Source organism: Palaemon carinicauda, chromosome 20, assembly GCF_036898095.1.
Source record: "Palaemon carinicauda isolate YSFRI2023 chromosome 20, ASM3689809v2, whole genome shotgun sequence".
NCBI classification, from domain to species: Eukaryota; Metazoa; Arthropoda; class Malacostraca; order Decapoda; family Palaemonidae; genus Palaemon; species Palaemon carinicauda.
The window spans coordinates 96401354-96422577 of NC_090744.1; the positions used below are offsets into that span (position 1 = coordinate 96401354).

Below are 21224 nucleotides of genomic sequence, written 5' to 3' on the forward strand. Positions count from 1 at the left end.
GACGCATGCTGACTCCCACAGACACACGGAGCACTCCGTTGCCGTGCGTGAGCTACCGCAAGCTGCCGTGTTTTGACACGGTGTGTCAGCCTCCGCAACCCACTGTGGTTACCGCCACTCGCCCGCAGCAGACTAGTCAGTCAGGAGTTGAGGCTTCCCCACACAGCTTTGGTTGTTGCCAGCTCACAGACTGTCAAGCAGTTACATGACGTTGCCTTCTGGTCTGCTACTAATGCACCAGTGCTGTATGTCCTCACGCACCTGTTGTGGTTGACAGTTCAGTTTTTGACAGTTCACAGACTGTCAAGCAGTTACATAACGTTGCCTTCTGGTCTGCTGCTTATGCACCAGTGAGACCCTCACTGAGATAACCTAGCTTTTCTCGGACATGGTTCCTGTAGATGAGAAAGTGCTGTTCTCCCTCCTTCTGATATTCCTTTGAGGACTCTGTCATTTGGAGAGGAGCCTTAAGCTGCTTAGCCTCCTATGGACTTTAATTAAAGCATAACAAGGCTTCCAGGGATGGTAAATGGTTCCGCTTCAGTCGCTAACCCCGTCTGTTGCCACACCTGCTCCCATAGACCCTAATGGGCTTTGTTGCAAGACATGCAGTCCAAGCTTGTGTCCTTGATAGAGGATTTTTTACGGAGAAGAACCTTCTAGCCAACAACCTTCCTACCGGTTGGTTGTACGCCCTGTTGACGCTGAGGTATCCTACTCACGTCCGCCAGTTGAGATGGTTCCTCCACCGGTGCGACCCAGTGTGGGTTGCCAGTCGCACGTTGACGTTAAGCGACTCTCGGAGGTGGTTGTGGACGTTCAGTGTGTCACTAGGAAGACGTTCAACAACCAGCAGAGGTGACTTGTTGTGACGCAGTGCGGCAACCTCAGCAACCCGGTAGGGGGTTGACTGCACAACCCAGACAGTCTAGACAGTTTCGGGTTGACGCTGTACTTCCTCGCGTCCCCATGGTTGACAGTTCACAGACTGTGCAGCAGTACCATGATCTTGTGTCCGGCTCCGTCACGCATCCACCAGTGCGACCGGATTCAGCGAGTCAGACGTTGCCCACTCCGTTGCCGTTTCCTCATCAGTTTCGGATGAGGAACCCTCTGATGAGGACATTGCTGAACAAGACGATCAACCCCCAGCCCTGCTATCCATCCAGAAGATGCTGAAGAAGGAACACTGCCCTGTCAGGCTGTGGATGAGTCTGGTTAGGACACTGTCATCCGTGGTTCAATTCGTGTCACTTGGAAGACTACACCTCCGTCCTCTTCTGTATCATCTAGCTTTTCACTGGAAAAGGACAAGACGCTAGAAGCGGTCTCGATCCCGGTTTCCGGAAAGATAAAGTCTGGTCTGACTTGGTGAAAGGACTTTATCAACCTTTGAAAGGGTCTTCCCCTGACTGTTCAGACTCCCAACCACGTTCTCTTCTCGGACGCATCGGACGTAGGCTGGGGTGCGACATTAGGCGGTAGGGAATGCTCGGGATTATGGAACTCGAGTCAAAGGACATGCATTTCAACTGCAAGAAGCTTCTGGCAGTACGTCTGACCTGGAAAAGCTTCAGGTCTCTCCTTCAAGGCAAAGTGGTGGAGGTGAACACGGTCAACACTTTGCTTTGACGTACATCTCCAAGCAAGGAGGGACCTACTCTCTGACATGGTACGAGTTCGCAAGAGACCTCCTCTCCTGTTCAACAGGTCTAGACTTTTCACTAGTAACGAGGTTCATCCAAGGCAACTTGAATGTCATAGCAGATTGTCTCAGTAGGAAGGGACAAATAATTCCAACATATTGGACCCTCCACAAGGATGTATGCAAGAGACTTTGGGCCACCTGGGGCCAGCCAACCATAGATCTCTTCGCAACCTCGATGACCAAGAGGCTCCCAATACTTTGCTCACCTATCCCGGACCCAGCAGTAGTTCATATAGATGCCTTTCTACTAGATTGGTCACATCTAGATCTATATGCATTCCCTCCGTTCTAGATTGTCAACAAGGTACTGCAGAAGTTCGCCTCTCACGAAGGGACAAAGTTGACGCTAGTTGCTTCCCTCTGGCCCGCGAGAGAATAACTCACCGAGGTATTTCGATGGCTAGTAGACGTCCCCAGAACACTTCCCCTAAGGGTGGACCTGCTACGTCTGCCACGCGTAAAGAAGGTACTCCAAGGCCTCCACGCTCTTCGTCTGACTGCCTTCAGAATATCGAAAGACTCTCGAGAACTAGAGGTTTTTCGAAGGAGGCAACCAGAGCGATTGCTAGAGCAAGGAGAACATCGAAGTGGGAAATCTTCCGAAACTGGTGCAAGTCAGTATCCGTATCCTCGACCAGTACCTCTGTAACTCAAATAGCTGACTTCCTCTTATATCTGAGGAAAGAACGATCTCTTTCAGCTCCCACTATCAAGGGTTACAGAAGCATGTTGGCATCAGTCTTCCGTCACAGAGGCTTAGATCTTTCCAACAATAAAGATCTACAGGACCTCCTTAAGTCTTTTGAGACCACGAAGGAGCGTCGTTTGGTTACACCTGGTTGGAATTTAGACGTGGTTCTAAGATTCCTTATGTCAGACAGGTTCGAACCACTTCAATCAGCCTCCCTAAAGATCTCACCTTTAAGACTCTTTTCCTGATATGCTTAACCACAGCTAAAAGAGTCAGTGAGATTCATGCCTTCAGCAAGAACATCGGATTCTCATCCGAAACGGCTACATGTTCTACAACTTGGTTTTCTAGCCAAACACGAGCTGCCTTCTCGGCCTTGACCAATATCGTTCGATATTCCAAACTTATCGTATGGTTGGAAATGAACTAGAAAGAGTATATGTCCTGTAAGAGCTCTTAAGTTCTATTTTAAAAACCTTTACGAGGCCCGTCTGAAGCTTTATGGTGTTCAGTTAAGATTCCATCTTTGCCTATGTCAGAGAATTCTTTATCCTATTTTATCAGACTGTTTATACGAGAAGCTCATTCCCTTCTGAATGAGGAAGACCAAGCTTGGCTGAAGGTAAGGACACACGAAGTTAGAGCTGTCACAACTTCCGTGGCCTTTAAACAAAATAGATCTCTGCAAAGTATATTCGACGCAACCTATTGGAAAAGCAAATCAGTGTTCGCGTCTTTTATCTTAAGATTGTCCAGTCTCTTTACGAGAACTGCTACACTCTGGGACCATTCGTAGCAACGAGTGCAGTAGTGGTGGGGGCTCCACCACTACAATTCCCTAATTCCAGAACCTTTTTAATCTTTCTCTTGAAATATTTTTGGGTTGTCCGGAAGGCTAAGAAGCCTTTCGCATCCTACTTGATTTGGCGGGTGGTCAAAATCATTTCTTGAGAAGCGCCTAGATTAGAGGTTTTGATGAGGACCTTTAGTATGGGTTGCAACCCTTCATACTTCAGCTCCTAGGAGTCGCTCAGCATCCTATGAGGATCGCGAGGCTCAGTAAGGAAGACGTACTTAAAAAGGCAGAGTAATTGTTCAAGTCGTCTTCCTTACCAGGTACTTATTTATTTTATGCTTGTTATTTTGAATAACTGCTAAAATGAAATACGGAATACTTAGCTCATAATAATGTCAACATGTAATGCTGGTCTCTACCCACCCCCCTGGGTGTGAATCAGCTATATGATCATCGGGTAAGTTTAATATTGGAAAATGTTATTTTCCTTAGTAAAATAAATTTTTGAATATACTTACCCGATGATCATAAATTAAAGGACCCACCCTTCCTCCCCAATAGAGACCCAGTGGACAGAGGAGAAAATTGGTTCTATGTTGACATCGAGTACTTGAGTACCTACTTGACAGATGGCGCTGTTGATGTACACCCCCACCTGTATAGCGATCGCTGGCGTATTCCGCCCGTAGGTTTTTTCTGTCGGGCAGCAGAGCTGACAGCTATATGATCATCGGGTAAGTATATTCAAAAATTTATTTTACTAAGGAAAATAACATTTTACCGGTAATTTTATTTTTATTTTTATGGAACTCTGGCTCTGTTTTGACTAGGCTAGCCTAGTTGTCTGAAATATAGAATATTCCCTATTTGTAATTAATTTTTCTACTTGCATAGTAGTTTGGAAGGATCAAATCAACAACATATAGTATGCTCAGTTTGATCATATACTGTTGTTGTGTGCTCAAGTAAAATAAAAATAAGAAATAATTTTATTTTTACAGTACAGTATTACAATACTGTACTTCTGTTACCAAAAACATTTGTTTTGGACATCAAGGATTGTTTACATTTTTGCCATAGTAGATGGTGGTTGACGAATATGTAAACATGGTATTAAAACTCCCAAAATAAATAGCAAAGTCGAGTGACGAACGCCCTGGTGGGGCGGGTACTAAACAATAACAAAGCTAGAACGCAATCTTGTTCGTAGGCTGGACTTGCTAGCAAAAAGTACCATGAGCATAATAACGCAAAAATAATAACGGTTCCAAAGGCATAAGGCCAGGGAATTAACCAAGAACCTAAGTGACAGAGTACTAAACGGGCAGACAAAGATGAATTCCCAAGACAAGTGAACAAACAATGGCCGCCGTGAATGGCCAGACGGGAATGATAAAACAGACTATACTGGATATAAAACAAAAGCCCGGTACTATAAAAAGCTGTCAAAACAAACTATGGTACTTAACATTGGAATGTGTAAAGATGGAGCTTCGGACATGACGAAATAAATCCACGAATGTTAAAAAAGCAGAGAGCACCACAAAATATTTTCACAATGACGAAGTCCAAAAAGAAGGATGTTGTTCAGATGGCGCTCGCGTCGGGGCGTGGGTGGTGTGGCGCTGGTGGGTTGGCTAGGGCCTTTGTATCGGCCCATCCCTTTGACAAAGGAATTAACTAAATGGAAGACAACCTGTGAATAGTGGATTTCACGTGCCTTTGCTTTATACACGACACCCAAAAGGTGCTCGCGCGAGGGTTGTAACCTCAGCATTCCATGCTTTTATCTTTCTCTGGTATAATTGGAAGGTTTTATCAGAAAAGGTATATTAGAAGGACTCTTTTCACTGGGCGCCACAGGTCTCTCCCCAGAAATAGATTTTTCCTTCGTCAAAATCCCTTTATTTTTGTTCTATCTTAAACAGAAATACAGCTTATTTTATAAACTAAAAACATAAATATATAACAGTAACAACAAGAAAGATTATGATATATGAGGTAAAAGATTTCTAAGAAAAACGTAGTAACATTAGGCTGGCTTTGAAATTGCTGTTCGGCCATTACATGCAGTTTATGATAAAAACGCTTTTTCTAAAGGAAATTTTGTGGTTTGCCCTTTACATGGTGTCGTTCTTTACACGAGAATATACGGTACTGCATGTAAAACTATTGAAATTATTACGCTAATTGGAAAATGATAGATCAAGTAACATTTTTTTCTTCAAGGAAATGGGAAATATCATTCGGTAGCATGCCTTAATCAGCAGATTTAGAAAGCATAAATGTAAACAATGGAAAAGATTATAATTCGCTATGTTTTTATTTACAAATACGATACTAAAATGTGAATGTGATATGGCTTATTATGGGGTTCAGTTAAGGGAAATACCAGTTTAATCAAAATCCGGTTTATTTCAAATATACAGTAGCTGTAATTTTTTACCCGATTGAACAGAAACTGTATACAGTGTACAGTGATAGCTGGGATGAGTTGGGCGGAGGGAGAGGAAGTGGTATGAAGCTAGCCCAGTGCAAAGGAGAGCGGGCTATTTGAAATCATCACGGCGCAAGTTTTTTATTGCGAATATTTGATTTTATATTTAATAGGTATTGCGGTTCCCTGTGTCGCGTATAAGTGAAATCGTGAAGAATAAACTTGTATAAAGCACGGATTGACTGTATCTCCCCCATCTTCTTAGTCAAGGGGGAATATTGACGGAATGTATAAACACTTATTTCTAATATAATCCCCACATATTCAGACTTGATATGCGAATGGATATACAGTATAGTAGCCTCTTCAGTAACTGCCAACCAGTTCTCTGGTAAGTAAGTAGCCTAACACCAGAAATAATCTTTAATTTTTCTAACTACTGTACTAACCTGAGTCCTTTAAATTACACTGCTAATCAGAACCACCCTGCAAGTCCCAGGCCAAAGGTAAAAATGAGGTTTTCTTTACCTGTTGTGTGGGCTGGGCCTACCTCCCACCCAACAGTCAACCATTATTTACCTTGTTAAAAGTTTAACACCATTTCCAACTTCGCTGGTCATACTCCTATTAAAAGTCAAAGGTTTGTATGGTTAGGAAAATACAATTTACTTTAAAAAGTTGTGATGTTATGTTGGTAGCTCTTAAAATGTAATCTAGATTGTAACCAAGAAGAATGCCAATGCTGGATTCTCAACAGTTTACCTAGCAGTGTATTCTGAAATAGATTTACAGTTATTTGCAGTTATATAAAAAATTTGAAGATTATAGTAATAATACGGGATATAGAATTTTTTTTGTCTGGGAAAGAAATAAATGTGATAATCGCATTTTTTATTTCTGATGTTTTTCCTATGAAAAATCCAGTAATAAGTCTTTAGAAATGAATCAACATCCATGAGTTTTATGCAAACAAAAGTTGTCCCACTACTGTATTTTATGCATCTTTGGATCATGTGCATAGTCTCCATGGCTGTCAGATTAGCATAACGAGGGTTATTACATTTAAAGGACCAAAATGAGATGTGGTGATTTTAGAATTGAAATGGAAGAAAAATCAAAATGCAGCTGGGTTGCTTCCTGTAATTTTCATATATTCAAAATTAAGTATCTGCCATCCTAAATGCTTTCTAGATTTAGAGTTACGATATTCAGTTGTGATTTTTCAAGCATATTCCCACAAGCTTGGCATTTACTGTACAGTCTTGAAGGAAATCATCAGTATGGGAATCTGAAAAGCAATTTGAGAATTTATATTCTGTATCAAGATGTTTTAGGCTTAGAATTTGACTAACTGTTATATAGAAATCTGAATAAATATCTTATCAGTTTTCACAGCCTTTGATCCATAAAGCATTTGAGGTTTGTAATTTTAAAAAAATTATATATAAATGTATCATCTTTTAGATTACTAGTGATGCTACCTCATAGAAACTTTAAATTGGATGGGTCTTTTTAGAACCGTGCATATAAGGTATGAGGCATGAGATAAAGTTCTTTGATAGCTTTGGTCATAAAATTTACAATTTGTAAGATATGGTTTCAACTGTAGAAACATGTCTAACCTAAAAATTGACCTAAAACTCATATGAAATTAACAGATATATATTATGGTCCATTATTTCAGGAATTTGCCTTTGGGCTATAAGATTTTCCATTTAATATTTAAGATTTTATCTGGCAAGTACCATGAACTTTTCATTGTAAGGTTTTATGTATACAGTAATTTACAGTTTTTTGCACATTGATAATGGTCTGACATTGGAAATAATTTTTGTGAATTATTTAGAGTAATTTTTATCACTGCAATGTATTCCCAGAGTTAAGCTGATGTCACTTCATCAAACTATACACAGGCTTGTAGGTTTTTGCATCAATGTGTACCAAAGATATTCTTCATAGATCTTTTTAAAGAACCTAACATTTTTCTTGTCTGAGAACTTTTTAAGTACTTTTAGATAGGTCAGAAATGCCATACATTATGGGCTGTTAAACTGTAATTTTCTTACTTATAGTTTCTCAATGTTGTATAGTGATCTCATTCCTGTTTATGTATTTGAATATTTGTTGGTCATTGTTAATTTGTTAGTCATAATAAGGTCATCTCTATGGTTAGGAAACGAGTAATAAACAATTTGTTCATTTTCAGGAACCTGTTCTATCTCCTGCTGGGTCTAACAGTGACACAAATGTAGACGAGGGCCTTGTTCCTGTAGTTTCTGTTAGTAAAGTTTTGCCATATGATGTTCAGAATCTTATTACATCAGGTTTGTTGTCTTATTTTATTACGTAGCATACCGAACCATGTTTGTAGACTCGCAGAAGAATGATTTTGCATTATAGTTATTTTTTCTAACAAATGAATAGGATTTATTCTTCTATAAGGGTATGTGGAACTTTTGAAGAAGACTGAACTAAAGGCAGTTATGAGTTCAAGAGATGGATTAAACTTATCTTTGAGAACTTTTAAGTATCAAGAATCCCTGGGTTAATTAAAGGTGAGCCAACAAATGTTGAAGATCGAATGCAGAAAGAATAGATTTTTATACTCTATAAATATGCTAGTAATATGTTCTAGAAAAACATGAACGAGATGAAAAAGAAAGGTTACGAGAGGCAGACTAAGTGCCTCAATCTGGTTGTATACTGTTAGCAAGAAACCTAATTGAATTTGATGGATTTTGACACATAATAGGAGGAAGCTACATTGCAAAGGATAAACAATACTAAAATAAAATGTTTTAAGAATACAGTAATTGCTCTGAGCTTTATTGGGAATGTAGTTTCAGTGTACATATAATTCATCATCATTATATGATGCTAGATGACTTTTTAAGATTAATAAACACACGTATTTCTTTTAAACTGGTACTGATCTTACAATTGTCCTTTAACGTCTCCAATGATTGGTTCTATTATTTACAAATTTTATATTCTTGGAAGTTTCAGAACCTTACCACTTTTAATCCTCATAGTGGCTCTCCAAACCTGTTCAAATATTGATTCCTCACTTAATTTTCTTACGTTCTAATTTGCATTTAGTCAGTTCTCTTCTTAAACATCTGCAATTTTAAGATTTCCCACCCTTCTGATCACGAGTAAAGTATTTCAAGTGAAGTCTTCTCCGCAATTACATAAGTAGTGTTTCATTTAATTGATTTTTGAATAATCAGATTGTTCCTATTCCAAAAGAGTTTTTGAAAACTACACCATGAATAGTGTAAACAGTGAAGCATGCATAGTTATTAATATATAGGGCATGATTTGAGTTGTTTGGTTGACTAACCATACCATATAACAAGAGTCAAATAAGGCCCACACTTTTAAGTAGATTTTTGTTGTGTGTTTTACTAACCCTATTTCTTTTAGGAAAGGAGCAGTTACTAGACATAAGCGGAAGTGCGCTCTATGGAAAACCTTCAACTGCCAAGAATGTCAAAGCAGTTACAGAATCTGTTTCACTTCCAACCATTAGTGAGCTGTCTTGTTTGCCTGTTAACTTTGTGCGGTCAGTGAAAGCACATCTGGTTGCTCAGTAAGTCATACGTTCTCTCTAGTCACCTTAGATAAGCTTTTTTAACATTTTTTGTTTTGGTCTTTTATCAAAGACCCAATTTTGATTCTGTAACGGACAGGTAGGAAATTATTCAGGCAATGTATTACTCTAATTTCAGGAAAGAGAATTCAAGATAAATTGAAAGTATGATTTGATGTTATTTTGTCGTCCCAAAATAAAGAAACTGAACCCTCTGAAATTAAATAAATCTGCTATTTTGTGAAAACTACATTCTTTAGAAATGGTATATAACAAAAGATCAGGCACTCTGATATCCCTTCTTTTGAAAATGATATGAAGCAGATGTAGATTTATTGGTGAAATATACCTGTTTTGAATGATTTCTGCAATTCTTTTCCAATAAAAAATCTTTATAAATAGTCATTTAGTGAGGATCGGAACCAGTCTTTTCCTTCAATTTAATTCAAGAATTGACCAATCGGTGTCTGTGTTCGTATGACAGGTTCTTTTATATTATCCCTTGTATATTTTACCAACAGAGCAGATGCGTAGAGCAAGAACAGGGTCATATTTAATGGAATTTTGATAATACAATAAAATATGTTTCTATACTCACCTAATTTTCATATTGCTTTGTCCCCAAAGTTGGCTCTGTACTGATGGTACCCCCAGAAAACTGAAAATTTCTTGTTGCTCCCTTCAAGAGGCCATGCCTCTCATCCACGAAGGCAACATCTGATGACTAATGGCAACTTAAGTAAGGCTAGGCCTCTCTTGCACTAATCAATCTCAAAGTCATAACTATTATTCTATCATCCTGAAATCATTAGTCTGTGGGGAATAGGGTGGACATGTATTTGAACCTCGGTTATGTACTATAGAAATGAATATTATTACTTATTACTCAAATTTACTTCATTTCCATGAACCTCCCATGATATTCATGTTGCTGACTTTCAAACTCTCTCGGTGAATCTTACTTCGGTACATCAAATAGTGTGCCCTTTAATTTTAGGAACTTTTGTTTTTCTATGACTCATTTTTTCTGCATTTTGCTTACAATGGAGTCGAGTTCTAGGGTTTTGGTCTGATAAAAATGGTGTCATGTTGGTGATTTGGAGATCCCTAACCAACACAGACCTACTCCCTACCGAGAAAAAAACTCAACGTTCTTAGAAATGATGGAAACAACCCCTGACCTTAGGAAATTCATGGATGAGGCTTTTTGCCTCTGCACGGCTGACAGCACCATGGTTTACCTTCGGTTGCCCTAATCCTCTGAAAAAGTACTTAAGGACCAGGAATTTAGGACTCCACCTGATCAGGCTGATTTAGCTGTCTCTGTTCTTCTCAAGGAAACTTAGGTGCAGACAACCGAAGAGGCTAGGAATGAGTGTGTTGGTTGCCTCTGAAACTGTTACTGACTCTACTATAGGCCAAAGTTTTTCAACTGAAAGTTTTCTTCTTGTTTAGGTAGAGCTAAAATATTGTACTCCATGCCTTTAGAAGTAAAGGGCCAACTTCTTTAGCTTTATCCAATAAAGCTTGAAGAAAAAGTAATTTACATAGAGGGTCACTATATAGACATTGCTATTTTCCTATTTTCTCCAGATTCCAAGTAGCCAACCTCGAATTTTATTTTAATAAAGCTCTGTAAAGCATCGTATGTAGGCTTGCACTATAACGTTGCCATTGGTGAGGTGTTTTATTTTACAAATTGAAAAGGAATGAAAAGTTGAAATTAATGCTAAATTTAAAGAGATATCTTTAAAAATATTAAAATTTTTCCATTAACAAATAAAAGATAGAAGAAAAAAAATTCTTTATTAGACAAACAAATCTATATTTGCTCTGCGGGTCGAGTGACTTAAGTTAGAATAGCCTTGCCAGGTGTTGTTCGTAAGCGCATGAAATGGGCTGGCTCTTGAGAGCTGGAGAGGAATATCCATGAAGTTTATACAGTAAATTTGTCTATATAAAGTGGGCTTTAAATCAAATTAATACATATAAAATATTGTGTGATACAGTATACTGAAAAAAGGATATACTATGGGTGATAAGAAGTAAGAAAGGGTATAAGGAGTAAACGTAGACTGAAATGAACAATAAGAATGTGTGAATAACAGAAATATAAAGGAAAGAAAAGAAGGAAGAATGGAAGATGAAATACGTAATAATATTGTATGAATGTGGACTAAGGTCCTTTTTATAATTCTAACTATTTAAATTAAATGTTTTTAATTTCTTTTACAGAAAGGAATCTCATACACTTATTATTAAACGGATATAATAAGCTGAAAATAATTTGATAAAAACTATAAAAGGAAGGAAAATAAATTGACAAGCTAAATTAAAATTTAATGTTGAGAGGGTAGAGGGAATTCATAATAAAGTAAAAATAAAGCATAAATAAGTTATATGTAACATTAAACTTAATAATAGAATTGAATAGTTAAATTTTAAGGATTTGGACTTAAGAGACTAGAATAAAATTTAGAGGAATTTAATTTAGTGTTATAGATGATTAACCCTTTTACCCCCAGGCTATTTGTAACTTTCCAACCCTTAACCACCAGGGGTTATTTTTTTTTTCAAGCACATTTTGCAGTATATATTTTTTAAATTGCTCTTGACAGCCTTAATTTTCATCATAGAGAGGTTAGGTTGGTCTTATTCTCTTGGAAAATGCCTGAAGTTTCTCAAAAAATTATCAAAAATATGCAAAAAAAAAAAAATGTAAATAGCAGTTTTTTGCAAGGACGTACCGGTACGTCCATGGGGGTAAAGGGATGAGTTTTGTGAAACGTACCAGTACGTCCTTTGGGAGTAAAAGGGTTAAGGAGTTTATGAAGGAAATGATGTAAAAGTAAGTAAAAGTAAGTTTTTATATTGCTTAATTGTAGAATTAGTGTAATAAGGCCTACAATATAGTTAATGAACTATGGGAAAACAATATATGTAATATGTTATTTGTGGTGTTAGTTGACTGCATGTGGGCAATGGTTAGTTGGTTAGGGCACCAATATTTCTTAAGCGAATATTTACAAGTGAAAAAAACATCCATAGAATTTATATTTGCATTTCCATATTATATATAAAGTATTCTTTTAATATAAGAAAAGAAATATATGTCAAGTCACCTGACTGTCTTAATACTGTATATGACTATTTTTTTTTTTTTTCATTTAGAACTCGACTTGTAAACAGGAGCCTTCTAAGTGAGGTTTTGGTACAAGAAAGCCTCCTCGACCATTTCTCAGCTCTTCGGGCATTTCTCCTACTTCATGATGCTCATTTTGCCCGGGCTCTGATCCTCAACTTGTGTACGAAGGTAAGATGTAGCACTGATTATTTATTTTAATCTGTTTAGGATGATGATAAGTGATTTATATTAGGTACAATTCTGATGCATTGGTAAGTTTATTACACGAATGCCTATAATACATACATACATACATATACCAAGGCACTTCCCCCAATTTTGGGGGGTAGCCGACATCAACAAAGAAACAAAAACAAAAAGGGGACCTCTACTCTCTACGTTCCTCCCAGCCTAACAAGGGACTCAACCGAGTTCATCTGGTACTGCTAGGGTGTCACAGCCCACCCTCCCACATTGTCCACCACATATGAAGCTTCATAATGCTGAATCCCCTACTGCTGCTACCTCCACGGTCATCTAAGGCATCGGAGGCAGCAGCAGGGCCTACCGGAACTGCGTCACAATCGCTCGCCATTCATTCCTATTTCTAGCATGCTCTCTTGCCTCTCTCACATCTATTCTCCTATCACCCAGAGCTTCCTTCACTCCATCCATCCACCCAAACCTTGGCTTTCCTCTCGTACTTCTCCCATCAACTCTTGCATTCATCACCTTCTTTAGCAGACAGCCATTTTCCATTCTCTCAACATGGCCAAACCACCTCAACACATTCATATCCACTCTAGCCGCTAACTCATTTCTTACACCCGTTCTCACCCTCACCACTTCGTTCCTAACCCTATCTACTCGAGATACACCAGCCATTCTCCTTAGATACTTCATCTCAAACACATTCAATTTCTGTCTCTCCATCACTTTCATTCCCCACAACTCCGATCCATTCATCACAGTTGGTACAATCACTTTCTCATATAGAACTCTCTTTACATTCATGCCCAACCCTCTATTTTTTACTACTCCCTTAACTGCCCCCAACACTTTGCAACCTTCATTCACTCTCTGACGTACATCTGCTTCCACTCCACCATTTGCTGCAACAACAGACCCCAAGTACTTAAACTGATCCACCTCCTCAAGTAACTCTCCATTCAACATGACATTCAACCTTGCACCACCTTCCCTTCTTGTACATCTCATAACCTTACTCTTACCCACATTAACTCTCAACTTCCTTCTCTCACACACTCTTCCAATTTCTGTCACTAATCGTCCAAGCTTCTCTTCTGTGTCTGCAACCAGTACAGTATCATCCGCAAACAAAAACTGATTTACCTCCCATTCATGGTCATTCTCGTCTACCAGTTTTAATCCTCGTCCAAGCACTCGAGCATTCACCTCTCTCACCACTCCATCAACATACAAGTTGAACAACCACGGCGACATCACACATCCCTGTCTCAGCCTCACTCTCACCGGAAACCAATCACTCACTTCATTTCCTATCCTAACACATGCTTTACTACCTTTGTAGAAACTTTTCACTGCTTGCAACAACCTTCCACCAACTCCATATAACCTCATCACATTCCACATTGCTTCCCTATCAACTCTATCATACGCTTTCTCCAGATCCATAAACGCAACATACACCTCCTTACCTTTTGCTAAATATTTCTCGCATATCTGCCTAACTGTAAAAATCTGATTCATACAACCCCTACCTCTTCTAAAACTATCCTGTATATCTAAGATTGCATTCTCTGTTTTATCCTTGATCCTATTAATCATTACTCTACCATACACTTTTCCAACTACCCTTAACAAACTAATACCTCTTGAATTACAACACTCATGCACATCTCCCTTACCCTTATATAGTGGTACAATACACGCACAAACCCAATCTACTGGTACCATTGACAACACAAAACACATATTAAACAATCTCACCAACCATTCAAGTAGAGTCACACCCCCCTCGTTCAACATCTCAGCTCTCACACCATCCATACCAGATGCTTTTATAATAATTTTATATAATTTATAAGGTTTCATATACTCCTTGAAAATTTGATGAGAAATTTTAGCTTTTTTGTCTCATTTTATGAGGAAAATTTTTCATCTGTGAAACACTCATTTACCAATTCAGTTCCATGTGAAAAAAATTGGTACATTTAATTGAATCTTTTTTGTTTATATTCTTTGTAGTTCAGTACTGTATATTGAGTTGTATATGTACACAATCATAAGAATATTTGAGTAAAGTACTGTGCACCAAGCAGTTATAACAGTGTAATTTAGCACATGCTCAGAAAGTTGTTTATATTTTCATTTTCAGATTGACTTAACAGAGGCTCCTGCAACTGTATTAACACCTGTGGTGATGAATAGTATATTGAGCAAGTCCATTTCCGAGTCTTGCTGGAGTACGAATCCATTTGCTGATAATCTAACCTTTGCTGTAATAGACACACCGTTTAAGTTTACCAGTCAAAGTATGTTGAATTTATTTCATATCTCAAAAGCTTATTTTGATTTTTGTTTTAGATAGAAAGTGTTGTTAATGATTGATGTAATTATCTAAATTCATCTTTAGCATATATTTATGGTTCCAATCTTTTTCAATAGTTTTCTTTGTAAATAATTTAGTATTGATAGTATCCTGGATTTTATTTTAACAGTGAGGAAATATTTTTGTGTTTATTTTCATTGTTTGATGTTTTTGTCCACAGCAAATATCTTGAATTGCCTTGAGCTTAGATATCGAGTGAAATGGCCTCACACGTTAATTCTGGATGATGCTGTTATGGACCTGTATTCACGGTTATGGAAATTCTTGGCCTCCCTACATTATAGTATTTGGGCAGCAGCTGACATTTACTGTTACACAACATCTATAAGTGAGTACTTTGTTTTTTTTATGCCCACTTCTTACTTTACTGTGTGAGTGTTGCATCTTGTATTCATATGGAAAAATATTTTATTGTATTATTCATAAACTCATCATTTACATTATGAACTTACACAAGACAAGTGAACTACTTACTTATAAAAACAGAATTTTAATAATAGAATTTATTATTTATACCTTCCTGAAGTTCATATTACCTCTGCTCGAAGCTGTGTTGACGTCTACCCCAAAATAAAAATTTAAGCTCCCTCCCCTTGTAAAATTCCCCCCCCCCCCCCTTCCGGTGGCTGAGGAAAACTAACTAGTCGATGATGCATGTGAGTGAACAACATTCCTCCATACACATAAACACAACACTGCAACCACCGGCTGGTATAGATTTACGTTACACAAACCCAGGAAAGATTTGAGTTGCAATATGATTTATTAGCTCAAAATATAGTACTGAAAACTGATTTGAGTCACAGAGTGAAATAAAAATTTTCAATATTAAACTTAGCCGGTGATTATATAAGCTGCAGCTCTGCTGCCCGACAGAAAAACTCTACGTTCAAAATCCGCCAGCGATCGCTATGCAGGTAGGGGGTGTACTTCAACAGCGCCATCTGTCGAGCAGGTACTCAGTACTCAATGTAAACAGAACTCAATTTTCTCTCTGTCGTGCCACCGGCAAGACCTACTAAATTCGCTGTTGCTTACTGGATTGGTTTTCACATATTTTGGTGAAGTACACATTTCTAGTTTTGAGCTTTCGCTTTGCAGACGTTATCTTCAATACATCCTTGCATTCTTTTATTGATTTTGGATTATTTGTTGACGACTTTGGATAGATTTTGAATTTCCCTTTGACTAATTCAAGATGGCTGACCCTTCTCAAGTCCCTAAGTTCAGGAAATGTAATGCTAGGGACTGTTCAAGGCGTCTTCCGAAGGCCTCTATCGATCCTCACACCGTTTGTTCCAATTGTCGGGATAAGACCTGTCAATTGGAAGATCGATGTGAGGAATGCGTTGGGCTTTCGGAATTCGATTTCATCGAATTCCAGAAATACACACGTAGGCTAGAGAGAGATAGAGTCAGGAGAAGTTCATCTCGCTCCGTTGATTTTTCCTCTCCTCATGCCCCACAACCTATTCCTTCCCCTGTAGTGGTTGCTCCTGATCCCCCTTCTAGCACTCAACAACCTTCGATGGCAGATATGATGCGTGCCATCCAGGCTCTGGGTGAGAGAGTCGAGTCATTGGCGAGTGACCGTAACCAACTCATGGCAGACGTCAAGGAGTTGAAGTGTAAGAGTGCAGTGGGTAGTGACAAAGTGAGTGGTAGTGTTGTAGATAGTGTTGCGCTTGAGGGTTCGTCTGTTCGTGCCTGTCGTCCTCCCAGTCCGGGACCTCTTGCAAGCTCCCAAGCCCAGGGGAGAAGCAATGTCGTACGACCAAAGGGTTCGAGAGGCTTTAATCAGCGAACAGACGTTCCCTCCGTGGTTTCGGGCGTATCTAACCAAGATCGCCCCACCCACACGAAGACGAGAGAGCCCATTTATTCCTCGTCTGCGGAAGAGTTTTCTCAAAAGAAACCATGGACCAAGGTCTCGCGGCCTCTTAAGCGCAAGTCGGTCCCTTCCGCGCAAGTCCAACGGCCCAGTTGTAGCCACTGGGTCAGTTCGGACTCGCTGCAGTCTTCCGATGACTGCACACCTCCTAAGAGAGGCAAAGCGGTACCGCATCAGGCAGTAACACCGTCTGTTGCCGCACCTGCTATTGTAGACCCTAAGTGGTCTTTGCTGCAGACCATGCAGTCACAGTTAACGTCATTGATGCAGGACTTTCATGCGGAGAAGGTTGACGCTGCACCAACCTCTAGCCTACAACCACCCACGGTTGTGCGTCCAGTGGACGCTGAGGCTACCTTCTCCCGCACTCCAGCTGTGAGAGTCCCACCACCCATGCATTCCAGTGTACCCTGCCAGCCGCATGTTGACGTTCAGCGACGCACGGAACCTTCCGTTGACGTTCGCGAGTTACAACAACAACCTAAGTTGTTTTGTTTTGACGCGGTGCGTCAACCTCCGCAACCCAGTGTGGTTACCACTACTAGCCCTGTGCTTTGGCCTAAGCACGGCTCCTCTTGTCTTTACGAAGCTGATGAGGAATATTGCCAAATTCCTGCATTTAGCGGATATCAGAGCCTCCCTCTATTTGGACGACTGGCTTCTAAGAGCTTCTTCCAGTCGTCGCTGTCTGGAGAATCTAAAGTGGACTCTAGATCTGTCCAAGAAATTGGGTCTCCTGGTCAATATGGAAAAGTCCCAACTGGTCCCATCCCAAACTATAGTGTACTTAGGGATGGAGATTCACAGTCAAGCTTTTCGGGCTTTTCCGTCGGCCCCCAGAACAAGTCAAGCCCAAGGATGCATCCAGAACATGCTAAAGAAGGACCGATGTTCAGTCAGACAGTGGATGAGTCTGATAGGGACGCTTTCATCCCTGGAACAGTTCATTTCGTTAGGGAGACTGCACCTCTGTCCCCTTCAATTTCACCTAGCTGCTCACTGGAAAAAGGACAAGACGCTAGAAGCGGTCTCGATCCCCATTTCTGAGAAGATGAAGTCATCACTGACTTGGTGGAAGGACAACATCAACCTCGGAGAGGGTCTGCCCCTGGCTGTTCAGACCCCCAACCACGTTCTCTTCTCGGACGCATCGGACACGGGCTGGGGTGCGACATTAGACGGTCGGGAATGCTCGGGAACTTGGAACTCGAATCAAAGAACGTTACATATCAACTGCAAGGAGCTACTGGCAGTTCATCTGGCCTTGAAAAGCTTCAAGTCCCTCCTTCTAGGCAAGGTGGTGGAGGTGAACTCAGACAACACCACGGCCTTGGCGTACATCTCCAAGCAAGGAGGGACCCATTCTATGACGTTGTACGTGATCGCAAGGGACCTCCTCACCTGGTCAAGAGATCTAAACCTTTCTCTAGTAACGAGGTTCATTCAAGGCAACATGAATGTCATGGCGGATTGCCTCAGTCGGAAGGGTCAAATCATTCCAACAGAATGGACCCTACACAAGGATGTGTGCAAGAGACTATGGGCCACATGGGGCCAAGCTACCATAGATCTCTTTGCAACCTCGATGACCAAGAGGCTCCCAATTTATTGCTCGCCAATCCCGGACCCAGCAGCAGTTCATATAGATGCCTTTCTACTGGATTGGTCCCATCTAGACCTTTATGCATTCCCCCCGTTCAAGATTGTCAACAAGGTACTGCAGAAGTTCGCCTCTCACGAAGGGACAAGGTTGACGTTAGTTGCTCCCCTCTGGCCCGCGAGAGAATGGTTCACCGAGGTACTTCAATGGCTGGTGGCCGTTCCCAGAACTCTTCCTCTAAGAGTGGACCTTCTACGTCAGCCACACGTAAAGAAGGTACACCCAGGCCTCCACGCTCTTCGTCTGACTGCCTTCAGACTATCGAAAGACTCTCGAGAGCTAGAGGCTTTTCGAAGGAGGCAGCCAGGGCGATTGCTAGAGCAATAAGGACATCCACTCTTAGAGTCTACCAGTCGAAGTGGGAAGTCTTCCGAAACTGGTGCAAGTCGGTATCAGTATCCTCAACCAGTACCTCTGTAACCCAAATAGCTGACTTCCTATTATACCTGAGGAAGGAAAGATCTCTTTCAGCTCCCACGATCAAAGGTTACAGAAGCATGTTGGCAGCAGTCTTCCGTCACAGAGGCTTAGATCTTTCTAACAACAAAGATCTACAGGACCTCCTTAAGTCTTTTGAGACCTCGAAGGAGCGTCGTTTGGCTACACCGGGTTGGAATTTAGACGTGGTACTAAGATTCCTTATGTCAGAAAGGTTCGAGCCACTACAATCAGCCTCCTTTAAAGATCTCACTTTAAAGACTCTTTTCCTCGTTTGCTTAGCAACAGCTAAAAGAGTCAGTGAGATACACGCCTTCAGCAGGAACATCGGATTTTCATCTGAAACGGCTACATGTTCTTTACAGCTTGGTTTTCTAGCCAAAAACGAGCTACCTTCTCGTCCTTGGCCGAAATCGTTCGATATTCCAAGCCTTTCAAATTTGGTTGGAAATGAACTAGAAAGAGTCTTATGCCCTGTTAGAGCTCTTAAGTTCTATTTAAGACGAACTAAACCTTTACGAGGACAGTCAGAAGCTTTATGGTGTGCTATTAAGAAACCTTCTTTACCTATGTCAAAGAATGCAGTTTCCTATTATATCAGACTGTTGATACGAGAAGCTCATTCCCATCTGAATGAGGAAGACCATGCTTTGCTGAAGGTAAGGACACATGAAGTTAGAGCTGTCGCAACTTCAGTGGCCTTTAAACAAAATAGATCTCTGCAGAGTATAATGGACGCAACCTATTGGAGAAGCAAGTCAGTGTTCGCGTCTTTTTATCTTAAAGATGTCCAGTCTCTTTACGAGAACTGCTACACCCTGGGACCATTCGTAGCAGCGAGTGCAGTAGTGGGTGAGGGCTCAACCGCTACATTCCCCTAATTCCATAACCTTTTTTAATCTTTCTCTTGAAATGTTTTTTATTGTTGTTTTTTGGGTTGTCCGGAAGGCTAAGAAGCCTTTCGCATCCTGGTTGATTTGGCGGGTGGTCAAATTCTTTTCTTGAGAAGCGCCTAGATTAGAGGTTTTGATGAGGTCCTGTAGTATGGGTTGCAACCCTTGATACTTCAGCTCCTAGGAGTCGCTCAGCATCCTAAGAGGATCGCGAGGCTCAGTAAGGAAGACGTACTTATAAAAAGGCAGAGTAATTGTTCAAGTCGACTTCCTTACCAGGTACTTATTTATTTTCTGTTTGTTATTTTGAATAACTGCTAAAATGAAATACAAAATCCTTAGCTCATAATAATGTAAACAATTAATGCTGGTCTCTACCCACCCCCCTGGGTGTGAATCAGCTTATATAATCACCGGCTAAGTTTAATATTGAAAAATGTTATTTTTATTAATAAAATAAATTTTTGAATATACAGTACTTACCCGGTGATTATATATTAAAGGACCCTCCCTTCCTCCCCAATAGAGACCCAGTGGACCGAGGAGAAAATTGAGTTCTGTGTTTACATTGAGTACTGAGTACCTGCTCGACAGATGGCGCTGTTGAAGTACACCCCCTACCTGCATAGCGATTGCTGGCGGATTTTGAACGTAGAGTTTTTCTGTCGGGCAGCAGAGCTGCAGCTTATATAATCACCGGGTAAGTATATTCAAAAATTTATTTTATTAATAAAAATAACATAATTCTTTTCTGGGCTCGAACCTGTGCCGCCCAGTGAATAAGCTCCATTTAGCACTTATTCTTAGGTAATTTACTGCTAAATATACCAGAGAAAAAATGTAAAGGAGTGCTAGGTTAACTAGCTCGCTCACCTATTGGTGTCGGTATAAAATTGGGCGTATATTCCAGAGGTCCCGCACTATTTAGATTAATCCACGACAGGGAACCCCAATAGAGGAGAGCCGTTCAACCTCACTCGGTACTACTACAATGCATCCGCTCAGAACCCAACTCCTTTTAGCACGACGAGTAAAGTAACCCGCATTTTTGTGGTGCTCTCGAATTTTGGTTATTTTCTAGTGAATTATGGCTTCTTCGTCGGTTTCCCAGGAGACACCGTCTAAGTTAAGTACCAAGCTGGGTTTTACTGTGTTTTGAGCAACCTAGATCGTTTAATATTTATATTATAGGAGTTTATTCTCTTCGTTCATACCGATCTTGCTTGATTTCACTACAGTTGGTACTCCTGTTTTTGAGAGCTTTTAATTTTCACTTGCGGTGTTACTATGTGTATTATTTTTATTATCAAATATTATTTGTTATTGTGAATATTCATTATTTAGCGTTTAGAATCCTCGTGGTTCAATTTTTGGGCCGATATCATTTACGTATCGCTATGG

The 21224-nt window shown here is 40.1% G+C and overlaps 1 protein-coding gene across 3 annotated transcripts in view; it reads left to right on the top strand.

Moving 5' to 3' along the window:
- The window catches only part of LOC137614331 (gamma-tubulin complex component 6-like), a 184980-nt gene that overhangs the window by 119127 nt on the left and 44629 nt on the right, over positions 1 to 21224 (top strand). For all 3 annotated transcript variants that reach the window (XM_068344095.1, XM_068344094.1, XM_068344096.1), the window contains 5 exons: positions 7839 to 7956; positions 9059 to 9224; positions 12396 to 12537; positions 14708 to 14864; positions 15102 to 15269. In XM_068344095.1, the coding sequence (XP_068200196.1) occupies positions 7839 to 7956; positions 9059 to 9224; positions 12396 to 12537; positions 14708 to 14864; positions 15102 to 15269 (751 nt within the window). The remainder of the gene's footprint in view (positions 1 to 7838; positions 7957 to 9058; positions 9225 to 12395; positions 12538 to 14707; positions 14865 to 15101; positions 15270 to 21224) is intronic.